A 21771-nucleotide genomic window follows, 5' to 3' on the forward strand; every position below is an offset into this window, starting at 1 on the left:
GCCCTGCGACACTCCGGGGGCCAGGGGTAAGTCGCCGAGGGCCTGAGCGGCCAGGCCAGCCCCTTACTTGAGGGTAGGGATTCGGAGGAGAGGAAGGGGATGGATGATGTGGGAATTCTTATACGTTCTCCTCTGCGATGGGCGAGCTGAGTTCCTTCCTTCCCAGCCAGACGGTTCTGGTTCGAGACTTGGGGTCTGAGGGCGGTGACCCTTTTAGGTTGGGCTAGGGAATGGGAAAACCCTCCCACCTCGGACGCGCGGCCTGGAGGAGAATGAATAAGGTCGTAGAGGCCCATCTTCTTTTGACTGGGCAGGTGAGGAACACCCAAGGGCTCCCCGGCGAAGATGGGCCAGGACTTTCCTTCCCCAGAGGGCCCTTTGTCTCCCCAGCGTGAGCGTGGGGTGGGTGGGTGATGCTCCTCGCCCCGGATTCTATTTCTGCTTTGTGCCCCGCCCCCACCCCGACAGGGGCTCTTTCCCGTCGGAGCTCGGCCATCACTCCGCCCCGCAAGGCGCGGTAGCCTGTTACAGAGATAAAGTCCTGCCCTCGGCTAGACCCCCACCCGGGTCCCCGGGAAGCTCCTCTCCTAGGCCTGCGCTTCCTGTCACTGTACACCCCTAGAACTTCATTGTGGACTTTCCTAGATATTGAGGACTGGACAGGGGCGGGCTAAGCAAACGCCAAAGCTACTACCCAAAATATCTGTCTCCAAACGTTTCTGCCGCTCCAGTTGAGAGTGTTCCTTCGAGGTTTTTATTTTGCTCCATGAAATCAAAACCCAATCATGTCCATGGTTTAAAAGGGAAGAAAATCATAGCATTACCTTCTCAAAGGAAAAAGGAAAGCCTAGACGGGACAGCTAAAGTTAGTCATCAAGTAGAAACAGAGCCAGTAAAATGACCGCAAGTGTGCTCGATTAGCAGGAAATCCGTGTTCAAGTGCTGTGTTTTCAAGTGCATGCTGTGTGCTGATTACAAGCATGGAAATGTCCATCACCAACTTCTCTTTACTGAATTCTGGTCTGGCTCCTAACTCACCCCCTTACCTGCTTTGACCCAAATTTCATTTTATCTGCAGCTGGAGACACTTGCGAAAGTTAAAAATTGGTTGTTCCATTTACTCTTTTTTTTTGGGGGGGTACCAGGGATCCAACTCGGGACCTTGTGCTTGTGAGGCAGGCAGTGCCACTGAGCCAGATCCCCAGACCTATTCCATTTGCTTTTGAAGGCTGGCTCCTTTTGGTTCACAAGATAAAAGCTGGGACCTTTCTGAAACCTCAGGCCACGTGTGGTCTATCTGGCCAAGCTAATGGCGTCACTCCGCTGGTCTGCTGCTCTGGTCACTGTGGTCACCTTCAGATCTTTACAGGGCTTATTTTCATGGTGTTCCCTCTGACTGAAATAGGCTTCTTGAGTTTTTTGCCTGAATGTCTCCTACAGTCTTCTAGCTTTGGTTTAAATTTCACTCCCTGAAACAGAATTGATTAAATGGATACGATGCGTGGTCTCTGCTCCCATGGAATTTACAAGTTGGTTTTAGAAATGAGAGACTTCATTCGGGGCCTTGGTTGTCAATGAGACTCACCTTAGAAAATGAGACAAATAAACTGTGTTTGTAGAATTAAAACTTCCAGACCCAGAATCCTGTTTATGAAACTTGGATATTAAAAAAAATGATTAGGGTGTCTCAAATACAAAGTATTTCATCTAAATAAGTAATTCTCAATGTAGTACAGTTGAAGTCCTGGGCTTCAATTTTTTTTTCAGTCTTACTGGGGAGCAAGGAAAAGTACCAGAATGAGTGAATGGTGGTTTCTGAGCACTGCCAAGCGGAGAGGGACAGACTACTTCTGTTTTGGGGGAGAGATGTGGCCCGGAAGGACCTGTCATGTTTGGGGCTGAGTGTCCACTGATAGATCTTTAGCCACAGGGTAATGAAGCAGAATGTGCATTTCTGCAACTGAGAAGCTACACACATCTGGCCTCTGCCTCAGGCAGTGACAATGCCAGCATCTGACTGTACACATAAATCTCATTCTGTCCCTGAGAACTGTCATGGAAGGTGACCGCTCAGATGGCTTCCTGCTAGGCGACAGGCCCTCCACCCCCCAGGAGTTTTCACCTCCATAGCATACAATCCATACACATTTCCAAAGAGACAGGACTGATAAATACTGTAACATAGGAATCGGCTACACAGTGGAGAACATGAGATTGCTGTAGTATTGGTGTTTCCAGTTCATTGTGCTGTCTATGCACAGAGTGCTAAATAAACTCAGAAGTAGGATTGGTAACATTAGTGACTCTAAGTCCAGGCATTTATAGCAATGGTAGTTATTTTTTGTTTGTTTGTTTAAGTACTCAGGATAGAACTTGGGACCTTGTACTTGTGAAGCAGGTGGCGGAAACACTGAGTTAAATACCTGACCAAGTGGTAGCTATTTTAAGGGATCGTTTTCCAACTTCACAGCCAGTGAAATTTCCAGGTGCTCATGATTTTATATCAGTTGACTATTCTGTTAAATAAATTATTTTAGTTCTTGTAGTTGCAGAATTTTGCACACAGTAAAATAATATTCATTTTGGCCTGTTTGACTTTATTTCTAAGGATGATCAAAAAAGTTTTTCAAAACACAAAAAAGATAAATGAAATAGCGATAGCACAATGAATGTCTCCAAAATTCTTGTCCTTTATAAAATTACAGACCAAGCCAACTGCCTAGCTAGGTGAATGCAACCAAGACTCAAGTCTGGGTGGTCTGATACAAAAGCCCAGATAGTAAGCACTGTGCTGTGTGCAGTAGGCCTTCTCTGGACTACAGAGAAATGTATGCAGTAGAAATGGTGCCTGCAGGCTCAGGCTGGGAAAGGGTTGGGCACATGCCATCTAGCAGCAGCAGAAAAGCCAACATGTCAGCCTGAAGCACGTCCCAGTACTGGTTGAGTCACCAGGGCTGCTACTGGAGCTGAGTCCAGATTCTGCAGCTGACTTGACCCCCCCCCCGCCACTGCTTCTCTTCTCCAGCCAAGAGCCCCAGGTGCCACTTGGACTGGAGGAAGTGCTACCCACAGGTAGGAGCAGGTGGAGGGCCCTGGGACGACAGCTTCACCAACCTGCCTGGGAAGTAGGCCCTCTGCCCAGCTGGGTCCTTATGTGGCACTTCAGGGACTTTCACACTGACCCTGTACCTGTCAAAGCAGCTATCTGGTAGTACTGTGAGGCCTCCTCAGGGGTGAGCCTGCAAGGCAAATGGCTGACAGAGCCACTTGTTTTCTGCCTGCTGTGGGGCCCCTCACAGTGGGGAGCCGGAGAGTGAAGGCAGGGGCTGCCCATAGAGCCGTCCTCTTGGTAAGCCATAGGAATCAGCCACAATCTCTCTCCTCCAGTCTCTCCCTGACCAGCGTGACACAGGACAGCCGGCAGACCACTCACTGCTGAAGAAAGGGGACAAAGGAGACATGGTAGACAGAGAGCATTGCAGTGTTCACTGTGAAAGGAGAGGCTATGAGGGACACTGCCAGTGAAAAGTCAGGAGATTCTCAGAGAAGGCTTTTTAGCTTTCTCCTCTCTCACGGGGTTCCTGAGGACCTCTAAACTTACCCCCAGGGCAGCATGGTTAAACTAGACCTTTGCTCCTCTCTTCCAAATCAGCTCTTGGTGCAGGCCCACCCCTGTCTCCCTTTCCTCCTTCTATCCTTCTTGATTTTTCTTACCATCTTCAGTCCCACTCTTTTGGTATGAATCTGAACTCTCCACATCCAGGACCTAGTGCTTGCGTTTTTTTCTTCTTGTGTTTATGAAATCCTACTTTTTGCCCCTTAGGAAGACCTTGTAACTTTACCACCAACATGATATCTAACTTACTGCCTATCCTCAGCCCGTTTGGACTTCCTGTCCTCTTTTGTTCTTTCTTACACCCGACATTAGATGCACCAGTCCTCTTAGTGCCCCTGCTTCCACCCACCCATTGGCAAGGCTGCCATATTACTTCACTGACCCCAGGAAAGGCCATATGCCCCTGCTGTGTAAGGACAATCAAGTTTTCTCAATTTTTGTGTTACCTAACCCAACTCCCACCCTCAAGGGCAGATCCCTGTTCCTTTCCCATGGAACTCAACCTGGACATCGGAAACCTCTGTATGGCATTCCAGGAATCAGTATCTATTAGCGATGTGTGCACAGGTACAGCTGCCTGTCCTTCTGGCCTGTGATATTCTGAGTCCCGGTCTTCCTGCACCAGTGCCCATGCTGCTTTCCATGATGAGGTCCTCTTTTCTCTCTACCTGCAAGCTCTGCATGCATTGGATTAGATGTTGAGGTGCATCTGGTTTGATGGCCTCTTCCTAGATTGAGCCTTGTTTCCCCCAGCAGATAGCTATTCCTGGAGTGCAGTGAGTACCACTCATTCCCATGGATGGTTGGCTCCTCCAGGCCGGGAAGGCAGATAAGAATGGAGATCCCATTAGCTCTGTCTCCTGCTGCAGCTTACTGAGTTGGATTGTCTGCTCCATCCACTTACAAGGCCCATGATATGTCCCTTCTAAGGAAGTGATGGGGTAAACTGAGACACTACTGGTACATAACTGCCCTGCAGATGGTAGTCTGAATTGACTGGTGAGAGCACACTTGGATGAATCACAAGCTCAGGGACAAAGCAGTCACCAGGGACCCTGGTCTGCTCTCATTTTGGTTTCTTCTGTGTGCTTTTAGGCCTGTGGGTGTAGCTCTGGGTGTCAGCTGTCTATAAAGTGGGATGGTACATGAGGGTAGGGATGGGACTAGTCCAATAGTCCCTCCCTCACCTCCATGGAAAATCCACTGGGACCACTAAACCGTTTTTGTCAGCAGAGATGGGAAAAAGGCCTTCTGAAGCCCACCGTCCCTCAATCTTGGATACTAAGTGCCTCCTTGTTTTCTTCCACAGGCACCAGGCACTAGCAGCATGGAGCTAAAGAGGGGAAAGACCTTCATTAAATCCAGCTTGCAGATTTCCCATGAGAAGCCCTCAGATTCAGCAGCTGCTGCTCCAGTCAGGGAGGATGCAGGCCCCTGGTCAGTCACGCAGGGAGGGCAGCAGAGGCTCCTTGGTGAAAAGGGCTCCCAGGCCAGTCCTTGTGCCCAAGGGCATGACAGATGCCCCAACCAGGGGAGTCACCCCAACCTCGATGGGGGTTCTGTGGCCCTCTGTGGGGCCACCTTCAAAATGGTTCGGAAGAGCAAGACTCATGACAGTGTTCTAGGAGCCAGCAAGGCAGTCACCACCACAGGGCAGCTGGTGGACAGCCCGAGCTTCCCAGGGCCTCCCAGTGGCCCGCACATGATCGACTACCGCCACTTTGTGCCCCAGGTTCCTTTTGTGCCAGCTGTGGCCAAAAGCATCCCAAGGAAAAGGATTTCACTGAGAAGACCCAAGAAGTGTTTCCGGAACCTATTCCACATCCGCAGAAACAAGACAGAGAACCTGGCCACGCTGGCAGGCAAGGGAAAGAGCCTATCCTCCCCTGGAGGCCCATCAGTTGCTTCAGGGCAACACAGCAAAGCTTTCTTCTCCCTGGGGGAGGGCCTGGGGCTGGACAGCCTGAGCCAGGACCTGTCTGACAGTGAGCTCCTGCCCGACTCTCTGGACTTATGCCGGGTCTTGTGTGAGGACGTGGCCTCCCTCAAGAGCTTTGACTCACTTACAGGCTGCGGGGAGATCTTTGCAGATGAGAGCTCAGTGCCATCCCTAGAGCTGAGTGACAGCCCCGAGAGCCCAACCCGGGTGCCTCAGGCCCTGGAGAGCAAGGCTTCTCGGGGCCCCTCTCAGGGTAGTGTGGAGCAGCTGGCATCGCCCACCCAGAATGAAGTTTCTGACTTCACTAAGTTCTGGGACAGTATGAATCACTCAGTGCGGCAGCAGCAGTGTGCCCTGCTGGGACCATGGCTGGCGGGCCCTCAGGGGATGGACACAGCCTTGCCCAGACCTGATGCAGCAGGGCTGGCCGAACTGCCCCTGTTTCCCTATAGGGGCCCTCCCAGTGGCTCCAAAGCCAGCTCCATAGACACAGGTACTCCCAAAAGTGAGCAGCCAGAATCTGTGTCCACAAGTGATGAGGGCTACTATGACTCCTTCTCACCAGGCCTTGAGGAAGACAAGAAGGAGGCCCCAAGCCCCAGCACACCTGCAGCTACCTTTCCCAGGGACAGCTACAGTGGGGATGCCCTCTATGAGCTGTTTTATGACTCCACCGAGGGCCCTGCAGGCCAAAGCCTGGATGATGACCTCTGTGTGTCTGAGAGTCTGTCAGGGCCAGCCCTGGGGACACCGCTGTCCATGTGCAGCTTCCATGTGGGGGCTGAGGAGAACCTGGCCCCAGCACCAGGCCCCGATCTGCTCAGCCAGGGCTTCCTACAGAGCTCATGGAAGGGCAAGGAATGCCTGCTGAAGCTCTGCGACACAGAACTGGCCATCACCATGGGCATTGTTAACTGGCTCCGCCGTACCCCTCCTGCCACCACCTCTTCCCCTGGGGAGCCCAAAGACCCATTTGGCCCTCAAAGGGGCCCCTGGGGACAAGAGGATACACTAGAGGGTAAGAGTGGCCAGGTCCCAGATGCACAGGCCACAGTGTGCTCAGCACCCAGCAGGAAGGAGCTGAAGGCACAGCTGGGCACCCTAGGTCTACCTGATGGAGAGAGTGAGGTTCCGGGGAGGACTGGAAAGGACCTCATGACCCCACCCAGGGGTTCCCCCTCTGAGGAAGGGATACTAGGCCACCCTGTGGGCTCACTTTCCTCTGTGGATTCTCCAGTCATTGCAGCAAGAGATATTTCTGGGAAAAGCAAGGCTCCAAGCCGACTTGTCTGGCCCAATTCACAGCAGCGGATGGGGCCATCTGGAGATCTGAGGCATTGCCAAGAGCCCTGGAGACCAGGTTACAGAGGGAGGACTCTAGAGGCACGGCCAGTTCTGGCAGGCTGTTTGACCCACGGGGCAGCCCTGCAAATCCATTCGGATGGCCAGCCTCCAAGGCAGAACATAGGCAGTGGGCTTTTCAGGCAGCCTCAGGCTTGGAACCCTGACTTTCCGCAGCAGAAACAGACTAGCAGCTCCCCTAGTGGGGTCAATGTCTGTTGCCTACCCTCCTTGCCCAGCTCACAAGACCAGAAGCATCCGGACATCATCTTCAACCTGAGCCAACTTAGGTTGGACCCCACCAAGCTGGGTGCACAGGCCTATACCCCCATGGAAAACCTGAACCCACAGCTCAGGCCCAAGGCTGCAGAGCAGGCAACACACAGGGCTTGTCTGGACTGTGGGCCTCCCTCAGTCCCTGGTGCCCAGCAGAGCCCCTGAGACTACTCCCCAGAAATCATGAGCCTCACTCTGGATGGCCAGGGGTAGAGGGCTCCTCTACAAGTGTCCCAAAATGATGCTGCAGATTCCTGGCCTGGCTAGCTGGAAGTGGAGCCCCCCCACAAGGCCAGTCATGGCCAAGCCTCACTGAGAGGACAGGCTCAACTCTTACCATAAACTGCATCTCTATGGCCATATTCAGCAGATTCTAGGACCCAAATCTCGCTGTTTTTCTCTTGATAAAAGGACTGTGTTGGGGGAAATGGGGGCAGGACTCAGGCTAGCAGGAGGTGGGATATTTCCACGTGGAGGCACCCTAAGTGGAACCTGAGGCCAAAGACAAGCTCAGAGCTGCAAACACCTCACTGTTCCTCACCCAGCATGTCAGAGAGGAGCTCACATCTGCGACTGATGGAAAGTAAATGGTCCACATTATAAATGTCAGGGTGATAGTGTCGATCTGTTGGCTTGGATTGTCTGAGAAGGGTGAAGTGCAAGGCTCAGCCATCCTATGAACTGTCTTCCAGTTCTTGGGAGCACAATGCAAAATCAGCCCCATCTCAGCAAAAGCCTCATGCCAGCCAGCATCAGGCATTACTCTGAAACCCTGTCAGGGCTGGCCAGACCCTATTGATGGGTTTTGTGGAATTCTCTGCCACAAATCATCTTGTGCAACCAATGATTATCCTCCATTTGCATTTTCTAACTGGAGCCATGGATAGAAGATCAGTCTTTAGGAAGAACCCCATTAATTCTTTCCTCTCTGCCATCCTGCCTTCAAGTGGCAAAAGTGACCCCGCCCCTCCACATTGTTAATATCTCCATCCTTCAGGAAAACTCACTTCAAATAGCCTTGTACACTCCCCAAAGCTGTAACAGATGGACAGCACCTAATGTTCAGAACTCTAAGGGGAGAAGGCAACTTGTGTCCCCAGAAAGGGCAGGTGTCCTTTCTGGCCCAGCACCAGGGCAGCAGGTGCAGGGACAGATGGCCTATTCCCTTCCTCTGTGATTAGAGTCTACCTCAGCCATAACACTGCCATGGAAGCAAAGGGCAGAATGCTACAGGCATCTGTGAAATTTGTTTTTAGGGGAAATGGAGTACATTGGGTCACTGGCGAACTGCTAGAGAAGTCACCCTTCATGAAGAGCTCTCAAAGGGAGGGAAGGGAGATGCATCCGCTCTGCCAGGGGAAGAAGGCAGGGGAGGAATTTCAGTCCAAGCTACAGCCCCACAAGCTGGCAAGGCTCAGTGCCTCTCATGGTGCTGACATTTGACTTCAGTCTGGAAATGCTTCTGTGGCCATCATTCGTGGCAGTGCTAAAGCTGGCTGTGTGCAAGATGCAGGCTGTGTACATCCTAGGTGCAAAGAGTATGGCAAGGTTCCAGACCAGTCCCTGCAGACCTGGGATACAGAGGAGTATTGACACCAGCTCTTCTGTGAGGCCACTTCTGGTTCCTTCTCCTAGGACTTCCCCAAACACAATCACAACCACATTACTGAGCCTAGCTGTGAGAAGGCAACACGTGGATCAGCCTGCCCGACCCTCACATCAGCCTAAATGCTTTTCTTATCCTCACTTTTCAGACCTAGAAACCAAGATGTAGATGGCCCATGTCCAGTGCATGTGGTTGGCGAGGTTTGGATCTTGCCTCTAGCTACAACCTCCTGCTCTTCAGCTCTGGAACTGCTCCCTGAGTCCCATAGCGAATGCTTCCCTTGGACCCTTCCTCCTCTTTTTTCTTTCAGACTGCCGATCTGAGCCCCCTAGGGTGCTCACTGCATGTCCTTTCGTGAGCAGGCTGAGTGCCTGGGGGGAGACCCCTGCCCTTAGTCACGGACCTGTGTCTTTGTACTGTACCTGACAGACCAAGTGCTCAGTGAATACTCATTGAAAGAATGGAATGTTGAAGAATGGTTCTCTGATTTCTTCTTGACTGTGAGCCTTGTGCCTGGAGTAAAACAGAATAGAGATTTGAATCCAACACTGCTTGACAACTAAATACCTCTCCCTCAGCAGGGGCCAGTGTCCTTAGCATGCCTTGTGACCCAGTGCTTCACGGTGATGGGGTAGAACCCATCCAGGCCCAAGAGCAAAAGGACAGGATCCAAGGTGACCCAGGCTGGACAGGAAGCCTGGGGTGGGTTGGGCGGGTGGAGGTACCCAGGACCCGGGGCCATGACAAGTTGTGATCTACAATGCCCTAGGAGCAGGGCAATGGAAACACAGAACCAGGGTCATGCCAATGGGAAAAGAATTGTGGGCCAGGTGGCTCTGCACTTTAACACTTTAAACAAACCCCAAACCCAGACATTTCCACTCTCTGGGTAGGGGTCCCAGGCCCCTCTCTAGGAGAATGGAGGAGGGTGGTATGACCTTTCTTGGATGATTTCTCTCTCCACAGCCTGCTACTCAGGCTCCCCTCCCCAGTAAGAGGGCCCAGGCAATGCCAGCCTAGCCAGGCTTTGGAGGCCTCAGGATGGTGCACTGTGAAGAAAGAAAGGACTTCTGGTCCAGCTGAGATTCTTAATCTAGCTCTAGGAATGGAAGAGGCCTTGCCAGGCATTTTAGAAGTGCTAGTTACTTTAACCATCTTGGAAACAGGCTTCTCCTTGCAAAATGAAACCCTGGGAAGTAAGTCCAGCTGTGGCATGGAGCCCGAGGCTGCACGGTGGTGAGGGTGGCCAAAGCAGCCAGGGCTTCACAGAAGAGCTGGGAAGCTGGATCTACTAGGGAGTCCAGGTGAGCCAGTGAGTGAGGGGCAGGGTTACCCTGGAACTAGGCTGCGGGGGCTTGGGGTGGGGCTGGCAAAAAGGTGGAGACCTTGAAAGGGAGAAGGGACTTGGGCCAGGACGGCTGAGAAGAGCCTGCAGACTATGTCACAAAAGGCTTCTCATCTTTCCTGGTTTCCTATTTCCTCTTATTTTCTGTAATGGCAAAAAAATTCATGGGCTAAAAACTAAAAAGCCACAGGAAAAAAAATGGTGAAAATCAAATTTCCATTCTTCCTCCTTCACCCCTCTGTTGTTACAAAATTTATTCACACTGACTACAATCAATCCAAACAACACGAAGTGGAGCATCTCCTCCTCACACTCAGGTGTGAATTCTCACATCCTTTCTAGGTCCCTTCAGTCCTTTTTCCTACCCAGTTCCCCCCACCTCATCGTAGCACCACCCCCTTCCTCTGAACAAGGGACAAAATCCAGTCTGTAGCAATTAATCTAAATAGACTCCAGTCATTGAATATTCAAGTTTTTTCCTGTTTCTACTGTCACAAACAGTGCTGCACTCCTTTGTTCCCTAAATGTTTTCTATTAAAGTTTTCTTAGAAAGTGTGAAAACAAAACTTACCTTAACAATTAAAAAATGTGTTTCTCATGACCAATGTTTTCTGCTTCCATATGACCCACTCCACCACCCATCCTTCTTTGATTCTGAAGGCGGGGCCTTCTGGCACAATGGGAATAGAAACAAGACCATGATAAGGACTGTGAGCAAGCACACAGGCAAAGCTTTGTTGGAAGGGTTTTGCTTCCAGGAGAGGAGGCCAATAGATAAAGAAAGTCAGGCTGGCCAGCCTCTTGACAAAGAAGAAGCGAGCTGTCTATCGTGGGTTACTGTGGTGGACTAATGTCCTGGAACTGTCACTGGCCCTGGGCAGCTTCAAAGGTATTTTCTTTTCCTGTGCAAATATCTCAGCCTTGAGAAATGGATGGCCAGCTTATCACAGGACCAAGTGCATTTGTTCCATCAATGACATCATCTTGCACAAACATGATGGCCCTGTGATAAAGACGGGCCACTACAATTGCTCAGGGAACACACAGGTAGTGGCAGTGATGGTGCTGGTGGTGACGGTGATGATATGGGGTGGAAGAACAAAGCATGCTTTTAGCAAGTAACAGGATAAGACCCCAGCATTCATTTGTCCCCTGTCTCTCTGCAGTGACCCCCATCTAGTTCATTCTCAAACATGCTATAGCAAAGGCATCTTAGCTTTAATGATACACCTGGTTTTGAGATTGATGTTTCAAAGAATGAGGCATGGAAAAGAACACACATCGCACTTTCGATAGGTCGCAAGCCCTGAATTAATGCCCAAGAGGGCACCTGCTCTTTGTCCTCCTGATGTTCCCTATCTGTCTCATGTCGAAACCTGGACTCCATGCTCACAAAAATATATCACACATCTTGTGATTGAGAGGGAAGTGGTTGCTTTTTGTTACTACGTGTGAAGACTTTAGAATTCATCATCCCATTCTTTAAGAAAATCACTTTCTTTGCTGGACCCATCAGAGAATGGGAGTCCTGGGTACATGGTCTCCCATAAACCTAGAGAATCAGAGACATCTAGACAAATGCAAGAACCGAGGTCTGTGGCTGGTGAAAATGTCTAAAGATGCCAAGAGTTGGTGGGGATACACAAATAAAAAATCCTAACAAGCTGTTGCCTTCTGTGGAGGGGGAGGTTGGGAAGCCTCAGGAGCTTTGCAGGTTGGGGATCACAGAAAGATCTCCCTACTCTACAATGAGAAGGCACTGTGAAACCCCTAACCTTTGTCCTTAATAGAGGCCTCTCATCCAGGGAAGGGCTTCCCAGGGTCTGTGTTGAAATCTTTTTCAAGCTGAAAAAAAAGGACCTCACCCCGCCACCAGTCTTCCTAACCTTCCTGTCTTACCTAAGGAAAAATAATTAGATAAAGAGATAGTCTAAAAAAGAAAGAGCAAAGTGAAAAGATACTGGACACACTGATCCAGGAGGGACTAGGGTCAGATGTTAGCCTCCATCCAGGCATAGCTCTTACAGACTAATGCCCATTTGGAAGACTGGGGAGCATCCGTCCCCTCCCCACCTTGGCCATAACTGCTATCACCACAGCAACAAGGTCCAGTAATGAGAACAGTGTATTCTATCTAAAAATTCTACGATAGAAGCTCTGAGCACCTGAACACAGAAAGTCAAGAAAGAAGGCAGGAAAGAGTAAGTGCATTTGAGGTATTAGGGGCCTGGTGCCAGGAGCTACTACGACAAATATTAATACAGCATCCTTACCCATTAACAGGGAGAAGGTCCTGCTCAGTGGCTGAGTGCTTTCCTGCCATGTGCCAAACCCTGCCGTCCGTCCCTAAAACCACCAAAGTCCATTGACTACAGTACCTATAGCCCTATTTTGTCTGTCTTTAGACAAAAATTTCCAAAGTGCTCTTTCAAAGGATGAAATTATGATAGTTGCGTTTGTCAGTCTTAATTGTTTCCATTTTCTGTTTCAGAATCGGGTAACGCCATTCCGTAAAATAGAGTAAGTGTCCCAGTGATGTGAACGGAAGATGAGCGTTTCGTAGCCAGAGAAAGCCTGAGAAACCAACAGCAACATAAAGGAGATCAATCAGTTCGAAGGTACTTTCCCTGAAAGGCAGGCACAAGAAACAATAATTCACTGATTAACAGCAGGTAATTTCAGGTTACTCTTTTGTGATGGGATCGAAGCAGAGAGAACATCGTTATTAAGACCATTGGAACTAGCCTGTTTAGAAAATGTGGCGTTTTCTTTTTCTCCTGATTTCCCCAAAGGTCAGCTAATAGATTCATTTCTATATAGTGACATGGAGCATTAGCCTCCGTTTGGATTCATAGTCTGGTTGGTTGGTGTTAGGGAACTGATCATGTTAAAGTACGCTGTGACGCCGCCTCACAGGCTGCACTCTCCTGGTACATCTTGGCTCCTAAAATGACCTCGTGCCCTTATCTCTGGTTTCCCTCCCCCCGCAAGGCCACAGTGGACCAGGAAATTTGAAACCTGTGTCTGCAGGACTGGGCCCATAAAAGCAATCTGGCCTGTGATAGGTTAAAAGTAGCTCACTCCTCATAAATAAGCAATAGCCCACCCCAAAACTGATAAAAGGACCTTCCTTTCTTTGTTCTTCTCTCTCCTTCTGCTTCTTCCTCCTATCTCTCCTCTCTCTCTCTCTCTCTCTCTCTCTCTCTCTCTCCCTCTGCCTTCCTGCCTCCTGCTCGCCTCCCTACAATAAAGATCTCCTGCCAGACCTCTCGGTGCGTGAGTGGCATAATTGGGAAGGGGCACCCGAGAGGGCACGAGAACCTCCTTTCAGTTGGACCTTAATCAAAATAATAATCTCCTTTAATATTTACTTAATACTGCTAAAGCAAAAACAAACAAAGTCTGAAGAGACAGTAATCATCAGAGCTAGACTCATTTGCAGTTATCAGACAAGGACTATAAAACAGCTATGATTAATACTGGGAAAGGTAGATAGCATTCAAGAACATATGAATAATATAAATTGATAAGATTCTAATAAAAAATGAAAAGAAAATGTTAGAAGTAAAAAACACTGTCTCAGAAACAAAAATTTAACAGGCTCATTAATAAACTCAAATATGTGCATAAACAGCCAGTGAGCTGTTTTAGGAAATCATTTGAGACAAATGAAAGTAAAAACACAGCATGCCAAAACTTAGGAGCTGCAGAAAAAGTAATGCTAAGCAAGAAATTGCAGCTGTAATGCATCCATTGAAAAAGAAAATGGGAAATCAATAACCCAACTTTACATTAAGAAACCAGAAAAAGAAGAGAAAGCTCACCCAAAGTCAGTTGAAGGAAATAAATAATAAAAATTAGAGTGAAGGGAAATAAAACTTAGAACAGAAAAAGTGACAATATTAAAAGTTGATATTTTCAAAAAGATTAACTAAATTGACAAGTCTTTAGATTGAGGATGAAGACAGAAGATTCAAATTACTAAAATTACAAATGAAACTGGTGCCGTCAATACCAATTTTATGAAATAAAAAAGATTAAGAGTTCTCAGAACATTTGTATGCTAATAAATTGGATAATCTACATGAATGGACAAGTTCTAGAATACATATCTTCCAATACTAGCCATGATAAAATAGCAAATCTGAGTAGACCAGTTCTGAACCTAGTTGGGAAATTGCATCAGTAATTCAGTCTCCCAACCAAGAAAAGTCCAGGACAACACAGCTACACTGGTGAATTCCATCAAACATTTATGAAGATTCAAGAGCAATCCTCATATTTTCCAGAAAAAAAAGAAGAGACAGAAAGACTTCCTAATTTATTCCCTGAGGCCAGCTGTACCTAACATCAAAGCCAGATAAAGACAACACAAGAAAGGGCCGGGGATGTAGCTCAGCGGTGCAAGGCCCTGGGTTCGATTTCCGGTACCAAAAAAGAAAAGTGAAAAAAAAAAAAAAAGACAACACAAGAAAAACACCTGCCAGTATCCCACCAACACAGATGCAAAAATCCCCATCAAAATACTGGCAAACTGAATTCAGCCTCATATTAAAAGGATTGCACAGCAAGACCAAGTGGGTTTCCATCCTAAAGTGCAAATATAGTTCAACGTTCGAAAACAAAACTGTGATACAGCATGTTAAAAGGACAAAGGAGAAAACCACATGGTTATTTCAATTAATGCAGGAACATTTGACAAAATCCAACACCTTGATAAAAACACTGATAAAAATGATAAAGGAAATAGCAACCAGCTGAGACCCCTGTGGTTATTTATTTGTAACACAAAGACATAGAAGAAAAGTGTTTTTTTGTAGCATATTGCATAGGAGTTTTTGTCAGGGAACAGGGCAGGAATGGGATGGTTTGCTATATGACACATGTTGACATAATTTAAAGTCTTATCGGGACAGAGGGAACACATTAGCCAAAGCAAACACCCCTGACAGTAACTTGCTCTTCGTTTTGCTGACTGTTGTCCTGCAGAGACTGCTGTAATCTCTGCCTTGAGTTCCAGGATCCCAGGAACTATTGTTCCCCCAAATGTGTGATCATGAACCACAGATGTAGGGAGCTCAGAGAATATCAAAGAGGATAATTGCTAAGCATGATCACACATCACTGCATATATCACATTCAAGCTGCAAAATCCAAAGACAGAAACATTTAAAAAACAAAAACAGGATTTATGGAGGGTGGATATCCTACCTTCAAGAAAAAGAAGTATGGCAAACTTCGCATCAAAAACCATGAAAAATTGTTGAATTTTTTTTTTAGATAGGAAAAAAGTAAGAAATTAAAACTCTTGGAACTACATAAAGAAAGGTAGAACCAGGCAAGTTGGCACCTGCATATAATCTCAGCAATCTGTTAGGCTGAGGCTGAGCGATCTCATGTTTAAATCCAGCCTGGGCAGTAGTGATTTAATGAGACTCTGTATCAAAATAAAAAGTAAAACTAGGGCTACAGATGTAGCTTAGTGTGCAGACCCTGGATTCAATTCCCAGGAGTAGGGGAGAAAAGGCATCTGAAAAAAACAAATTAATGTAACACAAATTACTTTATTGCTACTTTTCATAATTTATCTAAAAGATTACCATTTATTTAAAACAACAGTAGAACAATGTCATGGGGTTGTAGCCTACGGTTCAGTGATGGGAATAACAATGCCATGGGTAACAGTAAGGAAGAATTGAGAAAGCCCTTTCTAGGCAGCCTCAATGCACATGTAAAGGGATCTGAAGGTAAACTTTGGTGAGTTAAGAATGTAGACTGTAAACCCTCATGGAGATGTAAGCAGATCCCTCTAGCGCTCAGGTTCGTATATGGGGGCAACGAAGATTGAAGCCAACAAAACAGCATGCAGCAAGCACTGGGGAATGCCAGAGTGTATGCTTATAGAAAGTATGAAAGAGAAAGCTCCCTGCCGGCCAGGGAGGGGTTTCCTAAGGCAGGCACCACAGATGTTTGAGTCCATTGGCTTTTTATACAATTTTGGGTACAAATGAATGTGAGAGAACACAGCAATGCTCCTGGTTGAGGTGGCCTTTGATGTCCTGAAAGCAAGCTGCTCCTTTTGGATTTTACTTCTCCCATATGCTTAAGGATTTGTTCCTCGTCCCTTGTGTTCATTCAGCCCAGATAGTCGATTTGTTCAGAATCAGGCCCTTTGGTAATTAGCTCATAAAACTCCCTACTTTTAGTACTTCAGGTTGATTACTTAGGACCTGTGCCCTGTCTTTCTCCACCTTCTGGTTCCATAACTGCTAATTATTTAAGGAGTAGAAATGATATGCTAAGATTGAAACAAAATCACATAACGAACCATGTAAGATACTTAAAATCAGAGAAGGAAGAACAAAAGGTGGAAAAGATACAAGGAACAAATATAATGAACAAATGCACTTAATAAAATAGTAAATTTTATTTCAACTATGTAACAATTACTTTTAAAAATGTGAACACCAGATAAATGAAAGTGAATATGAAACTGGATTTTAAAAAAGTAAAGACCCGTGTCCCCTCTACCTATAAGAAATCCACTTAAGGACAGAGATTTAACATGGCTGAATAGAGGAGGAGCCACACTGGAGCTACTCAGAGAAAATCAACTAAAAACACAGGTAACTGGAAGAAAGGGAGGGACATACATCATGATGCCAAAATCAATCTGAAATAAGAGACTTGTAGATCGAACAAAAGACAGATATAGTGATATAGGGGAAGAGATGTAACTCCCCAACCTACTATATATCTGAAATGTGAGTTCTGGTTCTCTAAAATCAAATAATGAATTCTAGGAACAATGGAAGTTAAGAGTAGGAAAATTTTATTGTAAGAAAGAGAGCTTCTGTCTAACAGAGATAGAAGGGGAACTGGAAAATGGGTTGCCCACCCACCTGGCTTTTCAGAGGTGTTTTATAGGGCAAAGCCATGAGGTGAGGCAGGTTCATGGTGGGACAAAACTGTAAGACCCAATGGAAAATTACAAGGTGGGCATGAGGTGGAGCAAACCATGACCAACCAGTAAGACTGCAAGTACGTGGGCTGGGAATGTAGTTCAATAGCCAAGTCCTGAGTTGGATCCCCGGTACCAAAAAAGAAGAAGGAGGAGGAGGAGATTGCAAGTACAGTCACCCAGGTAATATTAACTAAATGGGCAAACAAGTCTCGTACAAAGAATTTCTGGAAAGGAAATGAGCTAGGGAGATTTATATCTACTTAGAATATCAATCTCTGCTATTAATCTCTAGGGGAAGTAGTACTTCTTTTCTTTTTATAATGCTAACCAGTGAATGCACCTCAATTGTTTTCTGTGCTGAGGAGCAAGCTTTGTCTAACTGCCTTATAATAATTTCTTATTTTTGCTTTTTTTTCTTTTGTTTTGTTTTGTTTTTGTTTTTTGAGACAGGGGCTCACTATGTAGTTGAAACTGACCTGGAGCTCACTACGTAGCCCAGGCTGGTCTTGAACTCACAGAGATCCTCCTGCCTCAGCCTCCCAAGTGCTGGGATTACAGGCATGTGCCACCACACCTGGCAATAATCTCTAACTAGCTTAGCTATCTGCAATAATAGGACTTCACATACTGGCGAAGCAGCACACAGAGCTGCCAGTGGCACTGCCTTCTGCGTGGAGCAGGAACCGCCACTCGGGGAAGTCTCCAAAATATGGATGGACGGCAATAGCGTGGCAACCTCAATCCACATGGGATGGATTTGGGACATAAGGGCCCCTCTCCTCTTTTGCCTTCCTCCACACAGGGGGCTCTTCAGTCTCACAGCAGATTTCACTGGCGCACACAGGGGCACGCGACAGGAAACTGCTCCCTCCCCAACAGACAGATGGACAGGCAGCCAGTTTTGGTTTTTTCTCTGTCATGTGCCCTAGCAGCTGACTGGAACCTCTGGTGACAACACAGTGAGGTGCCGCAATGCGGCAGAGGCAGTCAAAGAAATGAGCAGTGAGCAGTGGCTTCAGAGAGGGACACAGGTGCAGAGGATTTAAGTGGCCTTGGAGGTTGGCACCCAACCTGCTGGAGAGGAAACTGAAGGGAACCTGCGTCCACGATGGTGCCGGCAACCCCCACCCCGCCCCTCATAACAAGGGGAGTGACGGGACAGAAACGTGACAGGGGGTGGAGCAGAGGAGGCTGTGCAAAGACCAGGAGGAGCCAACTGTGCAGGGACTGGGAACAGCCACTGGGAGAGCAACATAGAGACAATCGTGGTAAGGGGTCGTGTGGGCAGCCAACGGACATACAGAAAGTTGGGGTTACACTATAGGCACCAAAGGAATTCTATGATTTTTTTCCTTGTTTCCTTTTTACTGTCTAGTTGGGGTGTTTTTAAGTTTGTTTAGAGTTTTACATTTATTTCTGTTTTGTTCCACTCATCTTCTTTCTCTCTTTCCTCAACTATCTCTCTGGATTTTATGATATTTCCACGTGAATCAACATTTCCTCTTATCTTTCTGGTTTGTTTGATATTCTTTCGTTTCTCCTTCATTCTTCCCAAGGTATGCTCCTGAGGGGCACAGGCTTACAATTCTGAATCCATTATCCTTGTGTACCAGCATCGAGCAAGTAAATAAAAGGGTGATGGAAGGTGGACGCTGGAAACCAGATTTATTACCGTTGGAGGCAGAAGTCACAGAAGCAAGTAAGGAAAACTACAATGACACTTGGTAATGAGTGGGGTCAGAACTATCGGTATGAGCTTGTGTTCAGGCTAACATGAGTCGGGTTGACGGTTGCAAACACAAGTGCCCGCAGTTGGGTGTGTCTGGGAGTCAGCATACACACACATAGCCTTACTGTGTTAAAACAGCTGAGAAGCAGTGGCTCCCTTCAGTGATGAGCACCCTAGCCCAGGAATTTTTGGTTTCTCTCATCTTTGTCCTATAAAAGGATTCAGGTTCTTTAGGGGCGATGATTCTATGCCTGGGAAGTTCAAGGTGAGCCTAGAGCACCCTTTAACACTACAAATTAAGAAAGCACCAAAATACACACATATGCACACAGATAAGGATTTGTCAAAGGAACCCAAAAGCCAACTAAAAAAGAGCTTTCAATGGCCAAAGCTGGAATGATTTGAGCATAAACTAAATAATGTGATTCTGAGTAGCAGCCCAAAGAATTTGTGAACTCTGCTCAGTGACTTGCTACTAGAATGCAGGGTAGGAAGTGTTACAAAGTATCTTTCCAGTGGATAAACTGGCAAAGACGACCTCAGCCAGCTGTAAGGTCAACAGTGGAAGTTAAGTGGCCAGCCATCCATCTCCAAACACCTCCTCCCTTGAGGGTGCAGCACCCTGTCCTGAGGCTGATAAAATTCACAGCTAAAGTCTGTAAACCCATTTTTTAAAAATAGAGTTTATTGATACATTTTAGGTATACAGCACAGTTACATTCATTATTGGGATCTCGTACCTTTACATGACAGGTCTCGGTTCTCATTTTTTCCCCTTGTCCCTCCCTGCCCTCCCTTCACCCCCTCCTCCCCTCCCCTTTTACAAACACTTTATTTCCATTTTTTCGTTTTCTCCACCTGCCCTCTTCACCCCCTCCTCCCCTCCCCTTTTACAAACACTTTATTTCCATTTTTTCGTTTTCTCCTATTCTTTTCTTTTCCCTTATTACCTTTCCCTTACCCTTCCCACTTCCCCTACACCTTTAGCCCTTTGCTTCCTGTTTCACGTTGTCACTTATCTCCTTAGGACCTTATGTACTCCGTTTCATAACATCCTGACACCCTGGAAGTCTAAGACTCTGCTTGTCTTTAAGCCTCACACAGGAAAGTGACATGGGAATGGCTGCCTTTGTTTCTCAGCCCAAGGTTGTGCAGAAGGAAACCCCTTTCCTTTGTCCTGGTTCTCAGTCTTTTGGACATGAGTCCAACTGAGTCACAGAGCACCAAATAAATCCTCCTGTTTCAGTCCAGCTCTGCTTCTCCAGTCTCCTAGATGTTCCTGCAGCAGTTCAGTAGCACCCTTACTGTGGAGGGGAGGCTGCAGAAAAGGAATGGCAGAACCCTGCTGAGCTGTTAGCAAGGCTGGCTCCCGTGCAGCCCATCTGCTTCTTGAGGTTGGTCAGGAAGACTCAGTCCACACCTGTCAGTCCGCTGAGGTCTGGAGAGCATGCTGCAGCAGAGGGTGGGGTGTTTGTTTGTTTGCTTGTTCTTTTACTTGATTACTTATTTTGAGAAACTTTGTTTCCTGAGATTTTAGTGTGCTGCTTGATGGAATTCTGAGTGGTTGTCTTTGTCAGTTCCTGGAAAGGGGCACTCCCCTCACAGTGACACCATCGTCACTGTACACAGGACCAATTGGGACAGTGCCATTTTAGAGCCTTCATTTGCTTGTGGGAACAACCGAAGACACTGTTCCCATCCTTCATTTTCATAGGGCAAGAAAAAAGCAAGCTTTTGATAGGACAGCTTACTCACTGCATAACATCAAAGGGGTGTGTGGTACAACAACTGTCCCAGTGCCTTGCTTTCATGAGTGTGAGATAACCTGGGAATTTTGATACAAAAGATCCTTTTCCTCATCCTCGGGGCTGCTAGGAGCCCTTTCTCTGGCCACTCTCTCTCTGCAGAATACAGCTCTTCCACCTTCCGTACATAAACCTTCACTGCCTTTCTGTGTTTTGTTTACTTCTTTCCAGACACCAAGAACCCAGAAAGAAGCTCCATGGGATCCCCATCCGTTAATAGCATTGGACCCTTGACTTACAAACTCCATTCGTTCAAGAGGACTGGCTTTAACTCAGCTTGGTCGATGAGGTCTTGGGCTCCTCTCCACAGCCTTCAAAGTCTCTCTCCTGTGTACCGGAGTGTCCTGAGAGAGACCCTGGCCCAGGATTTCTCAGCCCCACACAGGAAAGGATGCTGTAACATTCCTCCCAGAACTCTCTAAGGGTGAAATCTGAATCTGAGACCATCTGCAAGCACAAGTGGCTGGCATTCAGGTCATAGCTCAAGACTTACGTCATAATTTAAAACTAAAATTCCAGCCGTAACCTAAGTTGTTTGTATGTCAGGCCAGTTGCAATTTGAGGGTCCACTGTACCATTAAGACATGCAGAGGGTATGGACTGCAGTCACCCAGCCAGCCCCTGGCCTGACCATCTGGCAGAGAAGGTGTGGGAGTATCACCCACCTACAAGCATGAGAGCCACTCACCAACCCACCAGCTGCCACCGTTAGTCTGACTTACTTTCCACCCTACCTGGCCAAATTCACAAGTTGCTGCTCCCTGGTGTGAGGTGGTGGAGAGAGTCATTAAGGAGGTGACTGAGAGGAAAAGTAGGTATTGGGATCAGGCCAAGCTCAGTAGAACTGGTGTCCTTGTGGACAGATGACTTCTGTCCACACAATGACACAGAGATACATGGACACAGAGGGGAGGTCCCGTGAAGACAAATAAGATGGTAGCCATCTGCAAGCCAAAGATGCATCCACCAGGGAAACCGTTCCTGCTGAAATCTCCTCCCTGGACTTCCAGCCCCTAGAACTGTGAGAAAAGCAACTTCTGTTGTTGAAGTCACTCGGACTGTGGTATTTTGTTAATGGCAGCTTTAGCTGACTAAGACAACCACTCAGAATTCCACCAAGAAGCACACTAAAGTCTCAGGAAACGAAGTT

The 21771-nt window shown here is 47.4% G+C and overlaps 1 protein-coding gene across 4 annotated transcripts; it reads left to right on the plus strand.

Annotated features, from left to right (window-relative positions):
* Positions 1-6: 6 nt before the first annotated feature.
* Amer3 (APC membrane recruitment protein 3) lies at positions 7-21137 on the plus strand. Of its 4 annotated transcripts, none has more exons than XR_776204.2 (5): positions 7-26; positions 4926-10082; positions 12615-12741; positions 18644-18786; positions 20793-21137. XR_776204.2 is itself a non-coding variant. In XM_010603130.2 (2 exons), the coding sequence occupies exon 2, from the start codon at positions 4944-4946 to the stop codon at positions 7335-7337; it is 2394 nt and encodes a 797-aa protein (XP_010601432.1). In that variant the 5' UTR covers positions 7-26; positions 4926-4943; the 3' UTR covers positions 7338-12522. The 4 variants fall into 4 exon arrangements, 1 of the variants encoding a protein (XP_010601432.1); XR_004514718.1 differs by lacking the exon at positions 20793-21137 and adding an exon at positions 20082-20143; XR_004514719.1 differs by lacking the exon at positions 20793-21137 and adding an exon at positions 19844-20059.
* The last annotated feature ends 634 nt before the right edge of the window (positions 21138-21771 follow it).

Source organism: Fukomys damarensis, unplaced genomic scaffold, assembly GCF_012274545.1.
Source record: "Fukomys damarensis isolate Sample0158 unplaced genomic scaffold, DMR_v1.0_HiC HiC_scaffold_29, whole genome shotgun sequence".
NCBI classification, from domain to species: domain Eukaryota; kingdom Metazoa; phylum Chordata; class Mammalia; order Rodentia; family Bathyergidae; genus Fukomys; species Fukomys damarensis.

Bases quoted from the DNA above. Each gene is read 5' to 3' on its own strand.
- Amer3 (XM_010603130.2), top strand. From the start codon at position 4,944: ATGGAGCTAAAGAGGGGAAAGACCTTCATTAAATCCAGCTTGCAGATT.